Source organism: Hypanus sabinus, chromosome 9 (assembly GCF_030144855.1).
Source record: "Hypanus sabinus isolate sHypSab1 chromosome 9, sHypSab1.hap1, whole genome shotgun sequence".
NCBI classification, from domain to species: domain Eukaryota; kingdom Metazoa; phylum Chordata; class Chondrichthyes; order Myliobatiformes; family Dasyatidae; genus Hypanus; species Hypanus sabinus.
The window spans coordinates 51,478,495-51,505,470 of NC_082714.1; the positions used below are offsets into that span (position 1 = coordinate 51,478,495).

Here is a 26,976-nt window from a genome sequence, read left to right on the forward strand (position 1 = left end):
CCAATCAACTTTACATCTCTTCGTCATCTCCCTCCAAGTTTCACATATCACCTGGTGATTCTCTCCCTGTTCTTTCAACCCCAACCCCCCCACCTTTTAAATCTACTCCTTAGCTTTTCTCCTCCCATCCTGCCAAAAGAGTTTCGACTTGAAACATTGACTGTACTTTTCTTCCATTGATGCTGCCTGTCCTGCTGAGTTCCTCCAGCATTTTGTGTGTGTTTCTTGAATTTCCAGCATCTGCTGATTTTCTCTTGTTTGTGATAGGACTCCCAAGTCCCTTTACACCTCCTGATTACTGAATTTGTTCCCCATTTAGAAATTAGTCTACACCTTTGTTCCTTCCAAAGTGCATGACCACACACTTCCCTGTACTGTATTCTATCTGTCACTCCTTTGCTCTATACACTCTGCTTCCACTGATCTTTGTATAATCTGTAAACTTGGCCATAAAACCATAGGACCTTGAGTTACTAAGAATATTTTGGGTCTCCTTATATGGTAGCAGCTTGTAATTTGCCTTATTAACTACCGATTTATTAGCACATAAGGTATTAACGTATTCAGACAAACGTGCATTTGCTTGATGTGCTTAAGTGGAAACCAGATGAAGCTAATTTGAAATTGACTCTAGAACTTGAGAGGGGGAGGTGCTCAGTAGGCATTTGAAAGCAAGAATGCCAATAATAGAGTAATTAAAATCTGGGATTCTCGGCGTTAAACAAATGCATCTGTTTGGAGGTTGAGTGAGAGCATACAAGGATTTGAAAGAGGATGTGAATTGTAAAAACACTTTTTTTGCTTAACCAGTAGCTGTTGATCAACAAGTATCAATGTGTAGAGTGGGCTGTTTTAGAAAGCTTAGGCTAGAAGATGCAGATTTCAAATGAGCGCACATTTTTAGATACTGAAAGATGGTAAATTGGAGAGAAGAGCAAAGCTATTGTCATCAGGAGCAGTTATAAGTAATTTGTTTTATTTTGGAGCTTGAAGTGGGGCACGTGCCATTGTTTAATCTCACACCTGTTTCAATGAGGATAAACTTTGCCTGTCTTGGACTTGGTGCTATCCTGCATTAAAATAAACAGCTTTGGGGAAGTTTGTAGTGTTATGACCAACATTCAAATTCCACCCCTTAACATCAGACTTGATGCATAAGCTATTTCTTTAATGAGAAAAACTGCTTTTGGAAAAATGGGTCATGTTGCAGGGAAACATTGGAAGAGAATGTTCCGCTGATGGCTTTAGTTTGAAAGGCTTTGATTAACCCAGAGTGAGGCGCAGTTCTCCAAGCCAACTTCATAGTTTTAAGTAAATATTCTGTAGACACTACAGGAATCCTTTGGTAGGAAGACAATTGGAACAAACATTTTTCATGCTTTTGTAAAAGTAATCTTGATTCTTCTCTTGCAGAGTGTATATTGAATTTTATTTCATTGTAATTAACTGCATATGGTTGTTCTATAAAGTTGCATTCCTGTTATAATCCCCAGTGCTGTGTTGCTGTTGGCTGCTACTTTTTCGTTCAGAGACCAATCACTGTAGTTGCCCACTGACAAGGGAATCTAAACATGCTTCAAATAACAATGTTTAATTAAAGGATCCTGCCAACAGATTCCAGATGAAGGATTGGGTTTGTTTTTAATTGCTTCCCTACCTTTTCTCTTTTTCTGATGTAGACTTTTGTTGAAATGCAGTTCCAGCGTTAACTTCTGAGAAGATCTGAAGCTTGTTCTCATCAACCCCAAGTGTTAGCAAACAGCTTGAAATTGGACATCGTTACACCCAGTTCTGGTCTTCACTGTCATGTAAGCAGTGAATTAAAAGATAGGGATGAACAACAGTCCCCACTGTTTTTGTTATCTGATTTAAGAGAGTAATTGCTAGCATGTGCAACTTCAGCCCAGAAACAGATGGGGGCCCTAGCCTAGGTACTCAGTAACAAAATAAATAATTTTAGTTGACCTAAAATTTTTAACTTTTACTCTCTCCACAGATGCTGCCTGGTTTAATATTAAACATCTGTAGCTTTTGGTTCTCTTATCAACAATTTGTGGCGGTGCCAGGATTTGCATATTGGGTGCTGACTTTTTCTTTTAAAAGCGTCGGAATAGGATTTTTAAAAAAATTCCCTCCCTCAGCAACATTCCAAAATTTGTTCTGAATTTTTCAGCATTTTCAAGACTCTGGTTTTGGATGTTGGGAAAGGGATAGAGGAATTTGGTCATTGAGCAAAAAAAGCTGTGAAATTATAGGATCATCTGTAATCTTACTGAGTGATGCTGAGCCACTGCATGGTTCACCACCACCTTTGTGCTGGCATTTAGTAATTATCAGTTGGGCTAGTTAAGAGTACTCATTAGTTCCAGTAAAAGACTTTCAGCTGCAACAGTGTTTTGTATAAAAGGTCAGATTGATGGCCTGACATTTTCTGTCAGTCTAAGAGCCCCAAACAAAGGTTTTATTTTAATATTTCTCAAAAGTGGTTATCACTGGTATTGCCTGCCTATCCTTGATAGATACATTGAACTGCTATGGTCTTTGTGCTGAAGATCTTGCACTGCTATTGGGTATGACATTTCAGAATTTTGACCCAGCGATAAAGGAACTGCAATTGTATTTGTAAGTGAAGGTGGCATGTAATTTGGAGAATCTAAGAGTATATTTGGTGTTGCTCTGGTCCTCTTTAGTAGTAGATGTTTGGAAGGTGTTGTTAGGCTTGGGGTGAGTACCTAGAGCACACTTGTAGATGGCAAACAGCAGTAGCTGTATGCTGATGGTGGACGGAATTAATGTTTTAGATGGGATACCTATCAAGCAGCTGTTTTGTGCTGGATAGTGTGAACTTCTGCAGTTGTGCTGCATTAATCCAGGCAAGTGGAATACTCTTGGTTTTTTGCCTTGTAGATTAATTTTCTGCAGCATACCCAGACTCTGATCTCCTTTCAGCAGTAGTGGCTGGTGTAGTTGAGTATGTAGTGAATAGGTAACTCCCAAGATTTTTGTAGACTTGACAATGGTATTGCCATTAAACATCAAGGTTGCCTCTTACCCAAGATCCACAAACCTAACTCTCCCAGTAAGCCTATTGCTTCTGTCTGTTCTTACCCCACTGAACTTGTGCCCACGTGCCTTGGCTCCATTTTGTTTTCCTTGGTTCAGACCCTTCCTATGTATAACCATGACACTTCACATGCTCCCTGTCACTTTCAGATCCCTGGCCCTTATTTTCACTATGGGCATACAGTACCTATACACTTCTATTCCCCATCGGGAAGGCCTTAAAGCTTTTCATTTTCTGTACAGCAGACCTAACCGATTACCAAGGTTTCCATTCCACCACCATTGATACTGCTCTCGCCAGCATCTCCTAAATTTCCTGCACATCTTCCCTCACCCATTCTCCTGCCAATCTCCAACAGGATCCTATCATTAAGCTCAGTTCTTCCTCACTTCCCACTCCTCCCCTGTCTTTCTGCAGGGATTACTCTAAGTGACTCTCTTGTCTACTCCCTCCCTATTGATCTTCCCTGTGCTACATCTGCCTCTCTCACCACCGCGACCAGAGTACTTCACTTGTCTGTCAGGGTGCTCCCAGTGCAGTCTCTTCATTATTAGGGGACCATTTTATTGAGTACTTTTGGTCTGACTGTCCCAAAAGGCAGCATCTCCCAGTGACAACCATTTCAATTTGACCTCCCACTCCCATTCTGACATGTCTGTATGTGACCTACTGTACTGCTATGATTAGGCCACAATCAGGTTGGAGGAGCAATTCCTTATTCTGTCTGGTAGTCTGGAACCTGATGGCATGAACATTGATTGCTCTAATTTGTGTTAAGTTCCCCCACTCATCTCCATGTGGTTCTTTTCCCTCTCTTCCATGATCCACCACACACTAATAGATTGCAGCTTCTTCAGCCCCTTGTCCACCTGTCGCCTTCCAACTTCTAGCTTCATTCCCCTGCCCTACACACCCATCTCTTCCCTCACTTGGTTTCAATTATCTGCCAGCTTGAATTTGTGTCCCTCCCCATTTCCCCTCCCCCCCCAACCTTATTTTGGTTACTGCCCCCTTTCCATTCCTGATAAAGGGTCTAAGCCAGAAACATCAGCTGTTTATTCCCCTCCTTAGTTGCTGCCACTCCAGCTAGGTTCCTGCAGTATTTTGTGTGTGTTGCTCAAGATTTCCAGCATCTGCAGAATCTTGAGTTTGCAAACATCCGGGCTACAAAGTTAGTGTACTTGTTGATGCTTACCTTGCACTTTTATGATGCTTGGAATTTCTCAGCCCGTATTTGATGTTCTCTGAGTCATTGAGTGCTTTATTTTGAGTTGTTATAAAATTGAACATTGGTTGCTCAGCAAGTATCTCCTTGTCTGACCTTAAGATTGAAGTAGGCTCATTGGCGAGGTCCCTGAAGATTAGGCTTGGGATATTGCTCTGAAGAGCTGCTGTAGTGATGTCCTGGGCTGGGGTGATCGTGCAAGTAGTGATTCAAACTCGGAGTGTTTTCCCATTGATGTCCCTTTACTAAGTTTCATCCAGATGCTGCATTCAAATGCAGGCTTTCTTTGGTTTTGGTCCATAGTTTGACCAAATCTGTGATAAGGTTAGGAGCTTTGTGGTCCTAGGAAAATCGGCTAGGCATCTGCAGTCTCTTGGAGATGCCAAGGACTGCAGATGATGTAGTCTGGAGCAATGTAAACTACTGAAGAAACTTGGCAGTAGAGTGCCATCTGTAGAGAAAAGCATTTGATGTTTCAGATCAACGCCCCATAGCATATCCAGATGCTGCTCAAATTGCTGACTTCCTCTACCAGTTCCTCTACCAGTTAGTTTTGATTAGTTATTGGAGCATAAGAGCTGCTTGAGAATGCTGTCGACAACACCTTCCATTACTGATTTGAGAGTAGACTGAGGGCTTTACTTAGCCAGAATGCATTTCTCCAATTTTGTGAATGAATCTACTTGTGTAACTTTCCAAAGCTAGATTTATGTCAAAGTTGTAACTTCACTGGAACAGCTTGGCCAGTGTTCAAAGTTCAAAATAAATTTATCAAAATATGTATGTGATTTATTTTCTTGCAGACATTCACAGGAAAGCAAATAAAATACAATAAAATCAGTGGAAAAACTACAAATATGAACAACCAATGTGCAAAAGACAAGCTGAACAAATAAATGATATCAAAAGTGAGTTAAAAGAGCATTCCACCATGAGTTGTAGCGTCTTTGAAAATGAATCCATAGGCTGTGGTATAAGTTCAGTGAGGTGGGTGAAGTTATCCACACTGGTTCAGGAGCCTGATAACTGTTCCTGAAGCAGGCAGTGTGGGACTTGTGGCTCCTGTACTTAGTTCCCGATGGCACTCATGAGAAGAGACCAGGCCTGGATGGTGGAGGTCCTTGATACTGGATGCTGCTTCCTTGCGGCAGTGCTCTTTGTAAATGTGCTCAGTAGAGGGGAGGGCTTTTCCTGTCATGAGCTTGGCTTGTGGACTCTTCCATTCTTGGGCACTGGTATTTCCATACAGGACCTTTGACAAACTTCTATAGATGCACAGTGGAGATTATCCTGACTGGTTGTTTCAAAGGTTTTGATGTGCCAAATCTGCACAAATATCCAAGAAAGTAGAGGTGCTGTTGTGTCATCCTTGTGTGCTGGTCCCAGGACAGATCTCCTGATAGGATAACTCCAAGGAATTTAAAGTTAATGACCTCTCCACCTCCAATCCCCTAATGAGGACTGGCTCATGGACCCACAATACAAGCCCAAGTCAGATCTAGTATGTTTGTTAAACCCTCCTAATGCAGTCCATGGCATATTCCTGACTTGCAACCAAATGTAAAACCAGACAGGTTCACTGCAATCTGACAGCAGTAAACCACAGCTCAAGCACAATGATAGGAGGTACTTGTTCTAAAATTTAGTGTTGTAGCAGTGGTGTTGTTGTATTCTGTAGCCTCTGTACCTATCACTTATTTGATATTCATGATGTGAATTAAACTGCATGGAGGCAGGTTTCTGCGATTTGAATCTTGGGGAGAAGATGGTGTATTGAACTGCACTTTTTTTTCCCCCTGACTTCATGAAGTGTTCATAATCATGACAAATAGCAAGCCAGGAACGTGGCTTAATTGGCTGCTAAGTGCACTGCACCTTGCCAATAAGAGTTGCCCTGTGAGCCATGTTGCGGCTGCTAATGTCCAGAGAAGAAAGGAAGGTAAATTTAGGAATTTTTTTTTGTTGTTGTCTGCAACTTAAATACACTCTTAATTGTGGAAAATTTTACTGAGATACAGCACAGAACAAACCCTTCAAGGTGCACTTCCCAGCAACCCCTGATTTAACCATAACCTAATCACAGGACAATTTACAATGACCAATTAACCTACTAACTGGTACATATTTGGACTGTGGAAGGAAATGGGAGCATCCAGAGAAAAACACGTATTCCATGAGGAGGGCCTCGGAGGACACTGAAAATAAACCCCTAACTCTGTGGACATGGTATTTGGATTTTATCCAGAAAGAAATGAGTTATCATTGTGTTTGTGCTGTAGTTTACTGCTTTCAGATTGGAGTGAATCTATTAATCTGACATCTGTTAGTATTCTTTGAAGAAATAACAGGCAGAATAGATGAAGGAGAATTGGTTGATACAGTATATTTGGATTTTCAGAGGGACATGGTGCGACACATGAGGCTGCTGAACAAGCTACAGCAGTGGCTGTTGTGGCAGGAGGCAAAGAGTGGGAATAAAGGGAGCCTTTCTAGTTTGTTGTCAGTGAGTAGTGGTGTTCCATGGGTCTATGTTGGGACAGGTTCTTTTTGAATTGTATGTCAGTGTTTAGGATAAAGGAATTGATGGTTTGCTGCAAAGTTTACTGTTGATATGAAGATGGGTGAAGAGGTAGGTAGTTTTGAGGAAATAAGCTTTGGAAGGACTTGGACAGTAGGAAAATGGGCAAAGAAGTGGCGGATAGAGTAGTGTTGGGAAGTGTATGATCATGCACTTTGGTAGAAGAAGTGAAAGGGTTGACTATTTTCAAAATGGAGAGAAAAATACAAAAAAAAACTGAGGCACAAAGGGACTTGGGAGCCCTTGTGCAGGATTCCCTAAAGGTTAATTCACAAGTTGAATATGTGGTGAGGAAGGCAAATGCAATGTTAACATTCATTTCAAGAAGACTAGAATATAAAAACAAGGATGTAATGTTGAGATGTTGTACAGCATTGAGGCCTCACTTGGAGTATAGTGAGATGGTCTGGGTCCCTTAATCTTGGAAAGGATGTGCTGAAACTGGAGCGGATTCAAAGAAGATTCATAACTATCATTCCAGGATTGAATGACTTGTCATATGAAGAGTGTTTGATGGCTCTTGGCCTGTATTCACTAGAATTCAGAAGAATGAAGGGTGACCTCATTGAAACCTATCAAATGGTGAAAGTCTGCAATGATGGATATAGATGTTTCCTATGATTGGTGAGTCTAAGACCAGAGGACATAGCCTCAAAATAGAAGGGAATCCTTTTAGAACAGAGATTATGTAATTTCTTTAGCCAGAGAGTGGTGAATCTGTAGAATTCTTTGCCCCAGGCAGCTGTGGAGGCAAGTCTTGTGTATATTTGAGGCAGAGGTTAATAGATTTTTGGTCAGGCATGAAGGAATACAGGAAGAAAGCAGGAGATTGGGGCTGAGAGGAAAATTTAGAGGAAAATTGGATTGGCCATGATGAAATGGTGGAGCAGTCTTGATGGGCCAAATGGCATAATTTTAATTACGGTCTTAAGCTTGCCTCGGTTTTGTGTTTGATTGTAAATTGGGGCATGCCATGGACTACATTAGGAGGATTTTTTTAAAAAAACGAGGCTGGACTTGGGCTTATTTTGTGCATACTGGCTTGTAGCTAGAACCTGTGTGGTCTTGGGTTGTCATGATTTTCAATTAATGTCATTATTTAAGGAATGAGCAGTAAACTGAATTGGGTCTGTACTCTGAGTTTCCAAGCTTTTACAAAACTGAATTTCCCATTGCATCTTGGTAGGAGGTGAGAGCATTCCTCTTCTCTTCATCCAAGTGAAATAAAAGATTGGCCTGCTTGGTCAATTTAACTCTGACTTATGGGATTCTTTCATCCAAATTTCGTAACCTAAAAAACGAATGCACAAAACCTACTGTCATTCGGCAAATTCAGAATCGGGTTTATTATCATCGGCATGTGTTGTGAAATTTGTTAACATAGCAGCAGCAGTTCAATGCAATACATAATCTAGCAGGGGGAAAATGAATAAAAATATGCATATTGAATAGATCAAAAATAATGCAAAAACAAAAAAAATTAATAAGTGAGTTAGTGTTGGCAGGTTCAATGTCAACTTAGGAATCAGATGGTGGGAGGAGAAGCTGTTCCTGAATTGCTGAGTGTGTGCTTTCAGGCTTCTGTACTGCCTACCTGATGGTGACAGTGAGAAAAGGACGTGCCCTGGGTGCTGGGGGTCCTAAATAATGGGCACAGTCTTTGTGAGACACCACTCCTTGATGTCCTGGGTACTTTGTACTCTAGTACTCTAGTACTCCGGATGGAGCAGAGTAAATTTACGGTTGCAGCTTCTTGTGGTCCTGCGCAGTAAACCCTGCCCTTTCTTCTCTCTCCCCCCCCCCCCCCCGCCCCCATACTAGACAGTGATGCAGTCTGTCAGAATGCTCTCCGTGGTACATCTGTAGAAGTTTGAGGGTATTGACATACCAAATCTCTTCAAACTCCTAATGAAGTATAGTCATTGTCTTGCCTTTATAACTGCATCAGTATGTTGGGATGAGGTTAGATCCTCAGATCTTGACACCCATGATCTTGAAGCTACTTGCTCTCCACTTCTGATCCCTATGAGGATTGATATGGGTTCCTTCATCTTGCCCTTCCTGAAGTCCACAATCAGCTATTTTGTCTTGCTGATGTTGAGTGCCAGGTTGTTGCGGCGACACCACTCACTAGATGGTATATCCTGTATGCCCTCTCGTCTCTATCTGAGATTCTACCAACAATGGCTGTATCATCAGCAAATTTAGATGGTATCTGAGCTATGCCTAGCCACACAGTCGTGGGTACAAAGAGAGTAGAGCAGTGGGCTAAGCACACCCTTGAGGTGCGCCAGTGTTGCTCGTCAGTGAGGAGGAGGTATTATTACCAATCTTCACAGATCATGGTCTTTCGGTTAGGAAGTCAAAGATCCAATTGCAGAGGGGGTACAGACCTAGGTTCTGTAACTTCTCAGTCAGGATTGTGGAAATTATGGTGTTAAATGCTGAGCTATGGTTGATTAACAGCATCCTGACATGGGTGTTTGTATTGTCCAGGTGGTCAAAGGCCATGTGAAGAGCCATTGAGATTGCATCTGCTGTTGACCTATTGTGGCGATAGGCAAATTGCAGTGGGTCCAGGTCCTTGCTGAGGCAGGAGTTCAGTCTAATGACCAACCTCTCAAAGCATTTCATCACTTCATGGCATTTCATGGCTATTTTGCAGCCCTATCTGCATTTTTTTTCATGCAGCTCTAATGTTCTATAAATATCAAGTGTCAGTGATTCCAAAGATTTTCAATCCTGAGTTTCAGGTCTTAAAATGTCTGCCCTTAATTTTGATACTGTGCTTCTTTATTTTGGACTCTTCAGCCAGTGAAAACATTTTACTTGACATCAGCCGGATGCCAAAGCCATTCAGAATATTGCTTTAAGATTCCTCTCATTCCTAACTACTTTAAGCCTGTTTGCAAAAAATCATTTGTCTTTCTATTTATTTGCTGCACACACTCATTTTGATTTATACACAAGGGCACACAAATATATTTGAAAAACAGCATATTTATAAATAGTTTTTGTTCCTGTTAGAGGTAAATCTAAATGCACCCAATTAACCAGTTTCCTTTATCTGACCAGGTGGTCACAATAACAAAAAAAGTAGATTTGACTAATGAGTTCCCCTTTCACAAGAGTTAACTCCACTTAATCATGTTCTCCTTTTGCAACTAACTTAATCAATTCCAGCACTTTCATGGTATCATTTTTGTAGTTCATTGTTACATGATCTCATCTTGCTTATGGAGCTTATTTACATATTTCCAAAATCAATGGAGGAATTTGAAAACTGGGCACATCTCAAGAATTTTTGGGTCTGATATCCTTGCAGTAAGGTTTGCTTGTGTTGCTTTGAGGTTTTTAAATAAACATTACAGAGGAATAGGAAGTGGTGTGTCAGTGCGGCAACTAGAGTGGTTGCAGGGAAAGTAGATGTTAAGCCTCCATTCAAAGATGGGGACAGAAAGGTTGAGTGTGGTGGGACTAATGTTCTGAATTGCATTTATTTCAGTGCAGGACTAACTGAAAGGAGGGATGCTAAGAGTATTGAAAGTAGTGGGGGGAGGGGGAAATGCGAAATGATAGAAGACCAGAAGGGGTGGGATGAAGCTAAGAGCTGGAAAGGTGATTGGTGGAAGTGGTACAGAGCTGGAGAAGGGAAAGGATCATGGGACGGGAGGCTTTGGGAGAAAGAATGGGGGAGGGGGAGCACCAGAGGGAGATGGAGAACAGGCAGGGTGATGGGCAGAGAGAGAAAAAACAAAACTAAATATTTCAGGGATGGGGTAAGAAGGAGAGGAGGGGCATTAACAGAAGTTGGAGAAGTCAATGTTCATGCCATCAGGTTGGAGGCTACCCAGATGGTATATAAGGTGTTGTTCCTCCAACCTGAGTGTGGCTTCATCTTGACATTAGAGGAGGCCATGGATAGATATATCAGAATGGGAATGGGACGTGGAATTAAAATGTGTGACCACTGGGAGATCCTGCTTTCTCTGTCGGACCAAGTGTAGGTGTTTAACGAAATGGTCTCCCAGTCTGAGTCAGGTCTCACCAATATATAAAAGGCCACACCGGGAGCACCGTATTAGCTCAGTGTTTTGGGGTTCTGTTTTAGACATGACGGAGGGGGATGTATTGGAGGGGAGGTGTGGCATTGCTCTTCAGGGAATATGTCACAGCAGCCCTCCGATAGGACAGACTGCAAGACTTACTAAAGAATAAGATAAGAAAGAGATGACCATATTAACGGGTTCATAGATCTCTCAGTGGTTATCAGGATGTAGAGGAGCAAATTTGTAGCAATATAGCAGACATTTGCAAGAAAAATAAAGTTGTGATTGAAAGGCCTCGATAAAGTGGATGTGGAGAAGGTGCTTCCTGTAATGGATGAATCTAGGACGAGAGGGCACAGCCACAGAATAGAGGAACGTCCATTTAGAACACATGAAGCATTTCCTTAGCCAGAAGGTGGTGAGTCGGTGGAATTTATTGCCACGGGTGGCTGTGGCTGCCAAGACTTTGAATGTATTTAAAGCAGAAGTTGATTAGTTAGAACATCAAAGGTTACAGGAAGAAGGCAGGAGAATGTGGTTGAGAGGGTTAATGAATCAGGCATGATGGAATGGCAGAGAATATTCAAGGGATGAATGGCCTAATTTTGCTCTTGTGTGCTATGATCTAATGGACTTTTGATCTAAAACACTGGTTCTCTTCACCCGCCTGCAGATGATGCTTAATCTGCTTGAAACCTGAACAGTTGGTGTTGTGGGTGTAGTTGCTCAAATAGCTGCACTATTGTCCTTTCGAAGGACAATGGCTTTTGAAGTGTTTTCTGGTGATAAAGTAGAGGCAGAGAGGCATCATTTAAAATTCAGGGATCAAACTTGGCTGCTAAAGGAAAAGGGTGATTGGAAACTCAGTGGTGGGTAAGTGGAACCAGGCATGGTCAATCCATATAGTACTGTAGTGTCTGATGGGCAGTGTGATAAAGTACCTTCAAATGTGATGCATTCCTGCTCTGGAGTTCTCAAAGCTGAATGTAGAGGAGCAGGACTGTTCTGAGCACAATTAATTTAATTATGGTAATTTTACGGGTGTTTGTTCCTTAACTTTTAATTTTTAAAGCTATGGAGTTCCAGGCGTGGAGTTTACAGGGCTACACAAAGAAACTGGCACAGTGACGCAGATGCACTTTCTACCTGGCCAGGTATGCCAATATTCATTGTGTAAATAGAGGCACACCAAGGAAAATGGTTTTGCAAAAAAGCCTTATTCTGTGTCCCTTAGAGGGGTTTGGAGAAGAGGTTCCATGAAATGTGTTCCTGTTGTACAGGAACCCACCCCAACCCACCCTTCCACACAGCCTGCATTACTTACAGTCCTGTTTGGGCAATAGAAATTTCCCCTTCTGGTATTCACAAATCGCTAAAAATGTGTGAGATTTAGTTTAGAATAACATTTTGTGGTAGGAAGTATATATTTTTAACATCTGATTTAGTCAAGCTAGCACAGATAACACTGCCACGAAAATTACCAGGGCAAATTTCTAGGGATGTGACCGCCCCCACCCCATGCCACCACCACCACCACTTTCCCCCTTTTCCCCCAATACAGGTCACCTGTGATCTGATTGTGGGGAAAAATGGCAAGTAAAACTTAATGAAAATGTGAATATCACAAAGAAAATTAGCAATATTTGCTCCCAAATAATAAGAGCTAAAGATGAAACCAATATTTACCTGGTACCTCTATGGGCCAGCACAGAGCAGCAATTGACAAAGTAACACTTGTTTTGGTTTAACTCACACAAAATGTTGGAGGAACTCTCAGTTCAGACAGCATCAATGGAAATGAATAAATTGTTTGTTTCAGGCCAAGACTCTTCAGGACTGAAAAGTAAGAGGGAGATGTCAAAATTAAAGGTGGGGTGAGGCAAAGGAAGATGAGCTAGAAGGTGATGGGTGAAGACATGTGGCTGGGAAAGGTAAAGTGATGGGGAGGAAGGAATCTGATAGAGGAGAATTAGGGAAGGAGGGGCACCGGAGGTGGAGGTGGTAGCAGATGAGGAAGTGGTAAGAGGCCAGAATAGAAGTAGTGGTAATGGAGAGGGGAAAAGAAAAGAGGAAGAAAAAATTACCTAAGTTGTTTTGTGCCATCAGGTTGGATGCTACCTATAAGAAAAGTTTTGCTGATCCGCCCTTATTGGTCTTGTTGTGGAAAAGAGGCCGTGGACTAGCATGTCTTTACGGGAGTGGGGATAGGAATGACAATCGTTGGCTATTGGGAAATTCTTCTTTTGGCAGATAGAGCAGAGGTCTACTACAAACCTCTTCTCTTCTCCCTCCTCCCATTAACACTCTGCTTTCTGCAGGGTTAACTCCTGTTATTCCCTTGTCCATTCATATCTCCCTCCTGGTGCATATCCTTAGATATACTTTATTGATCCCAGGGGAAATTGGGTTTCGTTACAGTCGCACCAGCCAAGAATAGTGCAGAAATATAGCAATATAAAACCATAAATAATTAAATAATAATAAGTAAATTATTCCAAGTAAGTCCTGGACCAGCCTATTGGCTCAGGGTGTCTGACACTCTGAGGGAGGAGTAGTAAGGTTTGATGGCCACAGGCAGGAATGATTTCCTATGACGCTCACTGTTGCATCTCGGTGGAATGAGTCTCTGGCTGAATGTACTCCTGTGCCTAACCAGTACATTATGGAGTGGATGGGAGATATTGTCCAAGATGGCATGCAACTTGGACAGCATCCTCTTTTCAGACACCACCATCAGAGTCCAGTTCCACCCCCACAACATCACTGGCCTTACGAATGAGTTTGTTGATTCTGTTGGTGTCTGCAACCCTCAGCCTGCTGCCCCAGCACACAACAGCAAACATGACAGCACTGGCCACCACAGACTCGTAGAACATCCTCAGTATCGTCCAGGAGATGTTAAAGGACCTCAGTCTCCTTAGGAAGTGGAGACGGCTCTGGCCCTTCTTGTAGATGGCCTCGGTGTTCTTTGACCAGTCCAGTTTATTGTCCATTCGTACCCCCGGGTATTTGTAATCCTCCACCATGTCCATACTTTCCCCTTGGATGGAAACGGGGGTCACCGGTGCCTTAGCCCTCCTCAGGTCCACCACCAGCTCCTTAGTCTTTTTCACATTAAGCTGCGGATGATTCTGCTCACACCATGTGACAAGGTTTCCCACTGTAGCCCTGTACTCCGCCTCCTCTCCCTTGCTGATGCAACCAACTATGGCAGAGTCATCAGAAAACTTCTGAAGATGGCAAGACTCTGTGCAGTAGTTGAAGTCTGAGGTGTAGATGGTGAAGAGAAAGAGAGACAGGACAGTCCCCTGTGCAGCCCCAGTGCTGCTTACAAGTGTGAGAAATGCCATACCTGCCCATTCACCCCATCCCTCACCTCCATTCATTGCCTTAAACAATCCTTCCATGTGAGGCAACACTCGACCTGCAAATCAGTTAGGGTGCTCTATTGGTGAAGCCCCCTGTACATCTGATGTAAATTGAGGGATGGCTTTGTCGAGCACCTCTGCTCGGTCAGCCAAAATAGAAATTTCCTGGTAGCCAACAAATTTAATTCCTATCCCCATTCCCATTCTGACATGTTGGCCTATGGCCTCTTCTGCCATGAGGCCACTCTCAGGGTATAGGAGCAACACTTCATATTATATCTAGTTAGCCTCCATCCTGATGGTATGAACATCAACTACCCCTCCCCCCCCTTCTAGTCCAGAAGAAGTGTCTCTGCATGAAGCCTTGACTGATTCATTTCCATAGTTGTCTAATCTGAGTTCCTCCAGCATCTTGTGTTCTGAATTTCCAGCTTCTGCAGAATCTCTTGTTTATTGTTTTGGTTTGTAATTCATTATTGTCAGAATAGGTGAAGATCACATTGTCAAGTTCTTATTATAGCATTCATTTACTGTGCCCATTTTTAATTCTAAGATGTAAGAATGTTATTCAGCTGTTGGAGTCATTTGCGTTCCTTCTCAATGTCAAAGGCTGTATTGAGAGGAGTGACTGCAGGTGTTTGCCATTTGAAGAGACATCATATGGTATTAAACAGACAGTATTATCAAGAAAGCAGAGAAATAAAAGCTGGGATATTTGTGTTCAAGATAGGGTGAATATTGCTTAACTACAGTCCATGCATGGAATAAAAAGTTTTTTGCAAAAGCAATAAAGATAACCCTCAATATCTAGTGACATCATGAAGTAGCATACTCTATTTTCAGGCAGATGAAATAATGTTATACCAAATGCCATTTCTAATCTATAACATCTGAATTTGAAATAGATTAGTGAGAGTAAAGCAGACTATCATGGAGCCATTGGCTCAATTTAAACAGTGACATACTATGTTCAATAAACAAAACATTTAATGTAATAATGGGACAATACAATCAGTACACACAACTGCAGCTAGACTGATAGACGCAAGGAATTAAAAATTGATTTCACTCTGGAACTCAGTTGATCATTTCCTGGAGAAACTCCTGCAGATTTGCTAGACTCAAACTCTGTTTCATTGTCCACTCAAACAAGACTGAAAATCTTATTTGAGAAGTGTCATACTAACAGAAGGAAATTGTGATTTAAAAAAAAAAATAATGCAGCACCTCTGCTCTCTATAGGCTAGAGAGGGGATTGTGTGCAGGGTCTCTTCCACAGTTAACTGTCTCTCACTAATTTATTCAGTACTGTGCACGTATGCAAGTTAGCAAGCAATATTCACTTTACTTCCCCTGGAGCTGCATTTCCCTGAAAACTGGGCTCAGGACAATTGATGCCCAAGGTGAGGCAACCACATTGGAGAGAATTGGTTTAAGACCATAAGACAAAGGAGTAGAAGTCGGCCATTCGGCCCATTGAGTCTGCGCCGCCAGTTCATCATGAGCTGATCCAATCTCCCCTTTGGTCCCATTCCCGCGCCTTCTCACCATAACCTTTGATGCACTGACTACTCATACCTATCAATCTCTGCCTTAAATACACCCAATGACTTGGCCTCCACCACCCCCTGTGGCAACAAATTCCGTAGAATTTTAAAAGGCAAATTTAAAAATTAATTAATTAGAAAATTAAAAGGCAAAGTTCCGTTGCTTACACCTATAAAAGCACTAGTCACCTCCTCTTTGTATTTGAAATGAAAGTAATTGATGGGAATACCCAGTATGTTGGAAATCGTCCACGAACAGAAAAACAATTAGCATTTCCAGTTGGTTATCGTTTGGAACTGGGAAAATTAGAAAATAAGCATAGTTAAATCTGAAGATGGGATGGAGAAAACAAAGGCATTGTCTGTGGTGTTCTGGGGATGAAGAGAAGATGGAAGACACTGATTGGCATTGATTTAAGAAACCCTGCAATTAATGGTAGCTAATAATCTAAAAGTGTAGAGAATAGGAGAGAAGAGTCCTAGTGTTTCTGAAATGTAGAACACAGCATGCCTTAAATCTAAGTAAAGTGGAATGGTGGGGAAGTCCAGCAGATCAGACACTAATCAGTGTCATCAGTCTTGGTCCCCATTGTATCACAAAATTCCTGTTTATTCTATACATCATTCCTGGTTGTTTTTTAAACTTGAGTTTTCTAAATTGTCCCAATTCTGAAGGATCATTGAGCAGAAACATTTTATTTCTTTCTCCACTGATGCTGCTTGATCTGAGTATTTCCAGCATTGTTTTTTTTTGTTTCACGCTTCCATTAAGTGCAGTTTTTTTGTAATTCACCATGATTCACTTTTTCTCTCTTCCCAGGGCCGCCTACTGTCTTTGTTGGATGATAATACCATTCACTTGTGGGAGATTAATCAAAAGAACAACTATTCTTTCCTGGAAGAAGTCCGAACTTTCAGACTTCCTGGGCGGCCAGGATTCGATGGCGCAAAGTACAAAAACCTAATAATTTCTTTTGATGCAAATAGTGAGAGAGGAGTGAACGATGAGCAGGTTGTTTGTATGATGAAGGCAAATAAGAACGGTTCTGCTTGAATCTATAATCCTTCTTTTGATTCTACTCTTAAATCTGTTGTAGCTGTGTCTTGGGCATTTAATGCCCATTGCTCTGAGAACAGAGGGCATTAAGGGTTATGGTAGGAGTGATGGGAATAGTGAGATCACATGACCTAAGGTAGGTGTTGGAAAGGGTGTTTGACATTGGAATTGCTGGACTATGGACAAAGATTTAGAAGGGAGCTGGGAAAATGGCAAACAATAAGTTATCAAAGTAATCTGATGGGGAGGACTAAATAGCTTGTCAAATTCCAAATGAGGAATGTTGCTGGTTTGGAGTTCCATGTTTGGGCCACGACATGGATGTAGAGAAAACTGATGCTTCCAATGTATGAAGCTTATTAAAATTGAGTAACAGTTTTTTTTTTGAGCTAATCTATAAAACATCGTGCATCATATCAAATTCCAAAACTTGTCAACAATTTACTAAAAATGATAAAGCAAAAATGTGGGGCTGGAAAAGTATTCATCCTCTGTAATTGCTGTGCTAACCTTCCTCAGGTATAGTACTGTATATTACCTTACCAACTCACCCAATTTGATGTACGGTACTATGCAAAAGTCTTGGGCAACCAGATTTTTATGTCAATTTTGCACCAGATATTCATTTCTTGTCTTTGCATTAGTGTGTGTCACAGAAAAGAACAAATTTTAGATTCCAAATATTTTCCAAAAAATGAAATGTTAGATTTTTAAAATTTCATTAATGTTAATTAATAGACCACTTTTTAAATAAGGCTTGATGACCTTGTAGGTTTATAGCCCAGTGTATAATTAAACAAATTTAAAAAAAACAGGTACTAATGATCAATGACATAATGAGTTGACTGAACTAAACTGATTAATTGAAACAGAAATGGGTGCAGAGGAATCAAACTGGGCAAAGACAACCAAACTAAAAGGTGAGGGTGTGGGCAGATGTGACAGTTTAACCTTCAAATCATCAACTCTTAGACTGTGGCAAGAGTGAGCATAGCAACAAAACACAGTGGTCATCCTTGCACTGGCAAGGTCTATCCCAAGCAGAAATTTCATGGTGGACAGGAGTTTCAAGATGTGCTGTCCAAACTCTTCTGCAGAAGAACAAAGAAACAGTTAAGGTTGAGGACTAGAAATGCAGTGTGGTCATCCATAGAAACTGAGTGTAGCAAACAAGAGATGCATCAAACTGACTTCTCTAAATTGGAAATCCAACTGTTATTAGCTCTAAACTCACCAAAATTACAGGAACCCAAGTACAGCCCTCTACAGTCTGGAGAAGTCTTGTCAGAAGTGGTCTTCATTGAAAAGTTGCAGCCGGAAAGCCATTCCTCCAAAGTGGAAACTAAGCCAAGATACTTGCTACACAAAAATAAGCACTGGAGTGCTGAACAAAGGCAGCAAGTGCTCTGGATTGATGAGTCAAAACTTGACATTTTTGGCTCAAACAGGAGTCAGTTTTATCTGTAGAAAAGTTGGAGAATGTTACATGAATGAGTATCTGGACCAACAATGAGCAGGGCAAAGGTTCCCTGCAGTTTTGAGGCAGCATTTCTGCAGATGGAGTTGGTAATCTAGTCTGAATTAGTGGAATTCTCAATGTTGAGAAGCCAAGCAGACTATAAGGAAGGTGTCTGATCCCGCAGGGAGGCAACTTCATTCTGCAGCAGGATAACTGCTGGCATTTCAGTTTTTGATGCTTTATAATTTCCCCTGTTTATTTTTTTTAAAATTTGGGCTCTTCTGTGGGGGAAGGGAGGGAATGTGATTCACAAATAGGTTTCTCAGTTAAATTGATCAAAGTACCTGGTTGTAGTATTCATTTGTGAGCAGAGTTGGGAACTGAATACTTTTACAAGGCACTGTATTGATATAATTTAGAAGTAAACACCAGAGATGATACACAGGTGATTATGGATGATGGCACTCTAATCTGCTCACACTTGGATCCTAGCCCAGTGGTAGATCATTCATTGAAAGTCTTATTTGTTTTATTCTTCTCTCCCTCTCTTCCCCCCCCCCCCACCAACACTGGGTTTATATAGGGAAAATTAAAATTTGTTGCTTGTTTTGCCTCCAATCTAATAAGTGCCTTGCCTCCACTCAAGCTCTGTGTTTACTCAGTTTGACTCAACAGTCGGAAAGCTAGTTTCACTGTTTCTGAACATTGGTTATTGCATGAATCTAATTTCCCTTGCCAGTTCCCATCCAGCTGCTAATCACCATTCAACTCAATGCACAAGGCATCAAAAAATTGTAACTATTCCAAAATACCAAAATGTTTTTTAGTCTGAACTTGTCTGCAGGGATCTGCTTTCAGTTGGAAATTGGCTGCTGAAATCTTGCATAAATCATCTAGTGACGCAATATTTTCATCACAATTCCTCTTGTGCGAAACTGTAATCTTCAGCCAGTTCAATTCATTCCATGTGTTGTCAGTAAACAACAGAGATCTGGGTACAATGAAGGCAGTGCAGTCAGACCACATCCTGTCTGTTCTGCTAGAGGTTTGCATTCCAGAATGTAATGTGCTTCTCATCTAGTAAAGATACAATATTGTCATTATACAGTTGTGTCATTATACTTTGTGGACAGGTATGAACTGTCCATAAAGTAATAAATCCAACTGGCTAATTACCAACCCATCACTCTGCTCTGTTATCAACAAAAGTGATAGAATATGTCACTAACTCCACTATCAATTGGCACTATTGTCTGTCACTGGTGATTTGGATGTGGCTAGAATTATTTATTTTAAATTCTCGTTCAAGCTTTGATCCAAACGCGAATCAAAGATCTGATTACTAAGGCATGAAGACATCATTTGATTATGTATAACATTCAGGAATCAAACTGAAGACACTGGCAAATCCTCCCTCCCTTAACTGGAGTTGTACCTCGACAAAGGTGGTATTGCTATTGAAGGTTACAGGGAGCTAGAATGAGAAGTTGAGTTGAACATAGGTCAGCTATGATAAATTCTCTTAGCCCATGGACTTTGCAAGAGTTCCTCAGGGCCGTATCCTTGGCCCAATTATCTTCCATTTCACTTTGCATTATTCAGTGAGAAGTGGGCGTGTTCTCTAATTCTATAATGTATTAGTTTAATAAGCTTATCATAGTCATAGAACACTACAGCACAGAAATAGGCCCTTGGGGCCCATCTAGTCAGTGCCAAATTTTTAATCTCCTGAGTCCTATTGACCTATACCTGGACCACAGTGCTCTTTACCCCTCCCATCCATGTATTTATCCAACTGCTCTTAAATGTTGAAATTGACTGCATCCCACACTCGCCATCTATGAGTGAAGAAGCTCCCCCTCATATTCCCCTTAAATATTTAACCTTTCACCCTGTACCCTTGACCTTTAGTTCTGGTCTTGCCCAACCTCAAAATCCTGCTTGTATTTGTCCTGGATTGGTACCCCCACTGCAGAAAGTTGTAATCTCAACCAGTTCCATCAGTTTCCCCAGCACGGAGGACATCTTCTAAAGGCAATGCCTCAAAGGCAGTGTCCAACATTAAGGTCCCCCATCACCTGGGACATAACCTCCTCTCATTGCTAAAATCAAAGTGGAGGCACAGGAGCGTGAAGATTCATTCAACGTTTCAGAAACAGTTACTTCCCCTCTGCCATCAGATTTCTGAATGAACAATGAACTATTCTCTTTTTGCTCAACTTATTTAATAATAATATTTATTATTATGATTTATCATTTTATTATGGATTGCAATGTACTACTGCAAAACAAATTTCTCTACATATGCCAGTGATATTAAACTACTTCTGATTCCTATCTATACCCTCAATATATCTCTATAAAATCTCCCCTCATTCTCCTACGTTCTCAGGAATAAAGTCTGAACCTTGTCATCCTTTCCCTGTAGCTTAGGCCCTCAAGTCCTGGCAACATCCTTGTAAGTTTTCTCTGTACTCTTTCAATCTTGTATGTATCTTTCTTGTAGGTAGGTGACCAGAACTGGACATAATGCTCCAAATTGGGCCTTCCCAACATGTTGGATTAGATTCAGCTTTATTGTCATTGGGCTGAGTACAGATACAAAGCCAAATGAAATGCAGTTAGCATCTAACCAGAGATGCAAAGAACAGTGTTATTTACAAAATAACTGGGAATAAAAAAAAGTGCCACAGCACACAAATATAAAAGTTCTGAGACAGTACAATATGGGTGCAATACTGCTTAGTGCTGTGATGTGAGGTTCAGCAGGGTCTCAGCCTCAGGGAAGAAGCTCTTCCTGAGCCTGCTGGTGCGGGAGCGGAGGCTCCTGTAGCGCCTACCGGATGGGAGGAGAGTTTAAAAAGTTCATGGTTAGGGTGAGATGCATCCTTGGTAATGCTTTTTGCCCTGCCCAAGGGGAAACTGGACACCTGGAGAAATCCACGTATTCAATGGGGAGAATGTACAGATACTCACAGAACGGCAGCAGAATTGATCTCCAAACTCTTTAACACCTCCTATGCTTCTGTGGCATTTTTTACAACCCTATCTACATGTGACGCCACATTCAGGGATTGTGATTCTGTATTTCCAGATCCCTCTCTTCTGCCACAGCCCTCGGTGCCTTACTATTCACTGTGCAAGTCCTACACTGGTTGGTCCTCCCACATTGCAACACCTCATATTAGTCTGTATTAAACTCCATCTGCCATTTTTTTTTCCAGTCCATTTTTCCAGTTGCTCCAGATCTCAGTGCAAGCTTTGATAGCCTTCCTAGATGTCCACTACACCCTTGATCTTGGTGTCGTCTGCAAATTTGCTGATCCAGTTAACAGCATTATTCTCCAAATTGTTGATTATAAAGTACAAACAACAATGGACCCAACACTGATCCCTGTATTACACAGATCTCCAAAGAAGCAGCCATCCACTACCACTCTGGTTTCTCCTGCGAAGGCAATGTCCAATGTAATTTACTGCTTCAACTTGAATGCCATGCAACTGAACCTGCTTAACTAACCTCGCATACTGGACCTTGCTAATGAGAGAACTTGATACTGAAGAAGTAATGGTGCCTGTACCTTTATGGTAATTGCTGGTAAACAGAGCTGTGTTGGTGATGATGGTGATTTTTCTTTGAGTTTCTGCTGTAATTTGAGTGGTCAATTTTTGTAAGTCTGTGCTAACAGATCCTTTAAGTAGGAATTTTCCTTGCCAGTGTATAATTTTGGCTTCAGTTGTGAACTGTAGAATTTAATTCCTTTTATTAGAACGTCTTGCCTTGTGAGTTCTATCTTCTTCACTTCCTGGTTGCTGCAATGCAACTTTTAGTTTCAACTTCCCAATTTCCAAAATGTATTGAACATTCCTATCCTAGAAAAATTTTTGTGATTATCTATGCTGGTTAGATGGTCTCTACCACCCCTCCCCCCCCCCCCCCCAACTTTTTTCTGTCCACTCTTGAATCCGGAGAATTCTACTAAACTTTGGATGTGGTACTGGAAAAGTAATATACAATAGATGGAAGTCTGTAGAAGTGGCCGGGCCTTTAGTTACTAGACTTGTTCTGTTGCCCCTCAGTTCTGGTAACTTGAATGGTCTGCTAACCAAAGTGTAATATTAACCTTTTAGTTTGAGTAATTAACCAATTGAGCTAGGTGTAAGGCAAGGATGTTCAAATCGGTGAGTGTTTTGCATGTAGAAGGGTCTATCTATTGGAATGTAATAGTGATCTCTGCTGCAAAGAGTATAATGGTGGATAAGAGTGTTTGTACACCTTGCACACTAGCTTGCCACTAGTGCAGAGAAGTGAGGGAGTTGGAGTTAATGTAAATCTACAGCATTTTGTGTAGTTGTCAGTTTGCATCAGCATCTTTACAGTTCTTACTGCCCAGGTAAGATCTACAGTACCTTTGGGTGGTTAAGAGAGGAGGATTTCCCATTTGCACTGATTGCTGTTAATCCCCATTTTAGTGTTCACATTTTTCATGAGAACTCTGCCAAATTTGTTCTATTATGCTGAAAAATTAGTGGTCTTTCTACTGATGTTTAACATAAAATATCATTTTCTTCTGATACAGTGCTCCTCCCAGCATTACCAGAATTACTGTGATCATGTTGAGGTCTTGCTGCAAAGTGGCATGTTTGGGGACAGAAGGTGGAGGTGTGTACTTCCTGGATTTGCCCTCGATGCAGCTGCAGGACAACAGGACTCTCCTTCAGGATGAAGTCTTGCAAGGGTAAGTTTTCCTCTGGGAATATTAAAATTGTAGCTGATACCTCTCTCCCTCAACTAGTACTGGACAATATTTGGTCCCTGGGAAACTTGTATCCCATTTTCAGTGCTGTCCATCTGGGAGGGACAAAGATGGAGAGTTAATTTAGTTTAACATTGCCTATAGTCAAGGTTTTGATTGAGCTAGGAACTAGCTGCTTGTATGGCCATGGGCAAGAGAAGTTAATAAATAGTTTAAACCTGTGCTGATTTGTAAATGTGACCCTGATATATTTTGCATATCCTTGTGCACAACTGTAGTGTGGGTTTGGCTTTTGTAATGTTTTAAAGTATAAAATTTTGTAATTACACTTTTAAAATTCTCACAAGGAGAATTGCTGTACATTTGGCTGTGGCAAATGTCTGTATTTATAAAGTGTGGTCGTGTTTAACTCATTGTCATCTTGCTTTGCCAGTTATCTTTGGATCGCCAGCAATGCATGTGCAGCTTTTCTGCAATGTCCTTCATGTTGGGTAGTGAAATAAAAGTACCTTGGGTCAGGTCAGACTTAAATTTTAAACCTGTGTAGACATCGAAGCTGGATTTTATTTAGAAATGTAGCATGGTTACAGGTCCTTCTGACCCAGCAAGCCCGAGCCACCTATTTATACCCATGTGACCAGTAAACCTTTTAACCTGTACATCTTCTGAAATGTAGGAGGAAATTGGAGAACCAGGAGGAAACCCACATGGTCTTATGGAGAGCATACAAGCACCTGACATACAACAGCAGAATTGATCCCGGGTCACGCTATTGTGCCACCCTGCGGATTAATGTCTTTTCTGCTGGACTTTTCCTGTTCTGCCTTGATCAGTGTGCTGTGCCTGTTGGCCCTGCTGCAGTGGGGCAGCTGTTGATGAAATGGTCACTCTGTACGAATCCGGGCAGAACAATGTATTATACCCATCCTAATGCCTTTCTCTCTGCTGTCAGGTCACTTTTGTCTTTGGGTCCTATGCCTACTATTCTGCGCCAGATGTATTTGTTGATTTTGATTGGCAATATTTTTTATGTGCTACCTTTGCTTTCCTAATTTCCTTTGCAAATCCACTCTTGAAACTTCACTCCTGGACTTTCTACATTACTAGAGTCCTGGAGCTAACCCAGCATGGAAAGCTGGCCTGTCAGCCCAACTCATCAACGCTGACCAAGTTGCCTAAATAAACTAGTCCCTCCAGTTTGTCCATATCTCCCTGAACCAGGGGTTTCCACTTTTTTAATGCCATGGACTAATATCATTAAGTGAGAGATCCATGGACCCCATGTTGGGAACCCCTGCTCTAAACCTTTCCTAAACTTTACCTGTCCAAATGTTTTTGAAGTATTGTCATTGTCCTTGCCTCTGCCACTTCCTTTGGGAGTTCACTCCATATATGGTCCAACCTCTGTGAAAGGGGAGGTGAAACAAAAATTTCCCTTTCAGGTCCTTTTTAAATGCTTTCTGTCACTTTAAACTGATGCCCCTGAGTTTTTGACTCTCCTACCTAGAAATAGCTACAGACTTCACCTCATCTTTTTCCCCCATGATTTTATAAACCTATTATAAGATCAACCATGAATGCTCCAGGAGGAAAAAGTCCTAGCTCCTCTAACATCTCCTTTTAACTCAAATCATCCAGTTCTAGTAACATCCTCATAAACCATTTTTCACCCTTTCAAGTTTACTTCAGCATCCTAGTCCAAACCAGTTACTTTTCCTACAGATTGTTCGGGCAGATTAGGGTTTTTTGGCTGTGTTTCTATACTGACTGCAGATTTTTTTTTAAAAAACGAGCTTGGCTCAGCTACTGTCATTATCTGTTCTTTTTTTAAAAAAAAACAAATCCGTAAGATCATGTAGGAGCATGATTAGGTCATTGGGCCTATCGAATCTGCTCTGACACTTCATGGCTGATCCATTTCTCTCTCTGCCCCAATATCCTGCCTTCTCCCTGTATTCCTTCATACAATGACTAATCAAGATAGATTCTTGATTAGACAACCTCTGCCTTGTATATACCCAATGACTTGGACTCCACAGCCACCTGTGGCAGCAACATTCCAGAGACTCACCACTCTCGCTAAAGAAATTCCTCCTTAACTCCAGTCTGAAAAGACTCTCCTCTATTTTGAGGTCTCATCCTCTGGTCTTGGACTCTGCCACCACAGGAAACGGCCTTTCAACATTTGATAGGTTTCTGAGCAGAAGCCCAGAACAATCAAACACTCCTCATGTGTCAAGCCGTTCAATCACAGAATCATTGTGAACCTCCTTTGAACCCTCTCCCATGTTGAAGAAACAATGAGCTGCTCAAAATATTCCAAGTGAGGCCTCACCAGCATTTTGTGAAGTCTTCACATTACATCCTTCCTTAAATCCTTTGATACTAAATTGGTGGTCTCTGATTGGAAGCTCTTCCTCCTTGGCCACATCCATTAAGTGGACGCCTGCCCTGTTGTTGCAGTTAGTATTCACTTGCACTTCCTTTATGGATAATTTGCCTTGTACTTTGTCTGGGTTTGCCCTTCTGGAAGAAAAGTTCCTGATACTTGAACTTGAGTAGATAGGGTAGCATTCCAAAGTTTGTAATTGAAACAAAAACTAAATGTAGTGAGCACAGACGGTATAAGCAGACCTTGGAAGGCCTAGACAATGAACCAGGTGTATGATGAATAAAGTTTAAACTAGTTTGAAAAGAGTGGTTCAAAGCCAAATGGTGCAATTAGAGCAAATGTGAAACACTGCAGATGTTGAAAATTTAAATATCTGAATTGCTGGTTATACTTAGTGGGTCAATAACACTGTTGAAAGGCTGCAATAACGTTTCGTCAGAGCCATGTCTGAAGCTGCAGCAAGAGGGGTCTGGTGTGTATGTGCTGAAATGTACGAAGTTGGGGGCAAGGCAAGTTGTGAAAGCTACTTTTCTTTAAAAACCTGTATGGAAATTTTTGATATTGTTCATGGTGATGGAGTGTAAAAGTAGAGGAATTAACTAGACGTTAGCTGTAGTAATGTTCACACTTCAGACATCAGTTTAGGCAGGATTTCAAGCCCTGGCAGGGGCTGTAGACATTTATAAGAATGCAACCAGGGATTAGGGGCATTGGGGAAGAATTGACATGCTGGTGTTTTCCAAATGGCAGAGGAAACATTTTTAAAGTCTAAAATAATTAGAATTGATTGGCCAGTGCTAAGTGATTGGCATAAGCATCATGGATCTCTATGCATTATGACTGAGTGCCTACTACACTTGCTTAAAAGTGGCAGATCTGAAGATTTTTTCCCTCAACTATTTAGGTACAATAAAGCAATTCCCTTGGACAAATCTTCTACACAAGGCCATTGACTTAGCTTGTGTAGCTAAAAATGTGTATGAATACATTATTATTGAAGTGCTTTGTGTTTCAGAAATATTTCAAAGAACCAGCAATGATGTTTATCCTCGTATTTCAAATGCTTCCCTCATAAGATGTCATCATGTAAGGCCCACTTCAGTTAGTCGTAATATGTGCTTGTTTCTCATCAGTGAGATTAAAAAGAAGCCCTGTCTCTTAGTGGGAAAGTAACCACTTCTATTGAAGCAAGCTGGCAGTGTAATCAAATTGACAAATTATTACAAATATTCCAAAGGATAAATTATTTGTCCTTTGCATTCTGGTATTTCAATGTTTCTTATTTAATGTCTGTAATACAGAGAGCATTGTTCCCACTGTCAGTGACAGATGTGTCAACAACCACATTTCACCAGATTTGAGGCGCACAGTTTTAATTATCACTTCATTTGTGAAATAATTGCACAGAACATTCAAGCCTGCCTTCAACTGGTGTTATCCACTTTTTCCAGCCACTTAATCATTTGTAAACAAACAGCCT

The 26,976-nt window shown here is 41.2% G+C and overlaps 1 protein-coding gene across 1 annotated transcript in view; it reads left to right on the top strand.

Annotated features, from left to right (window-relative positions):
- The window catches only part of llgl1 (LLGL scribble cell polarity complex component 1), a 92,994-nt gene that overhangs the window by 26,751 nt on the left and 39,267 nt on the right, over positions 1–26,976 (top strand). The window contains exons 3-5 of the mRNA XM_059979672.1: positions 11,989–12,070; positions 16,652–16,782; positions 22,928–23,086. Of these exons, the coding sequence (XP_059835655.1) occupies positions 11,989–12,070; positions 16,652–16,782; positions 22,928–23,086 (372 nt within the window). The remainder of the gene's footprint in view (positions 1–11,988; positions 12,071–16,651; positions 16,783–22,927; positions 23,087–26,976) is intronic.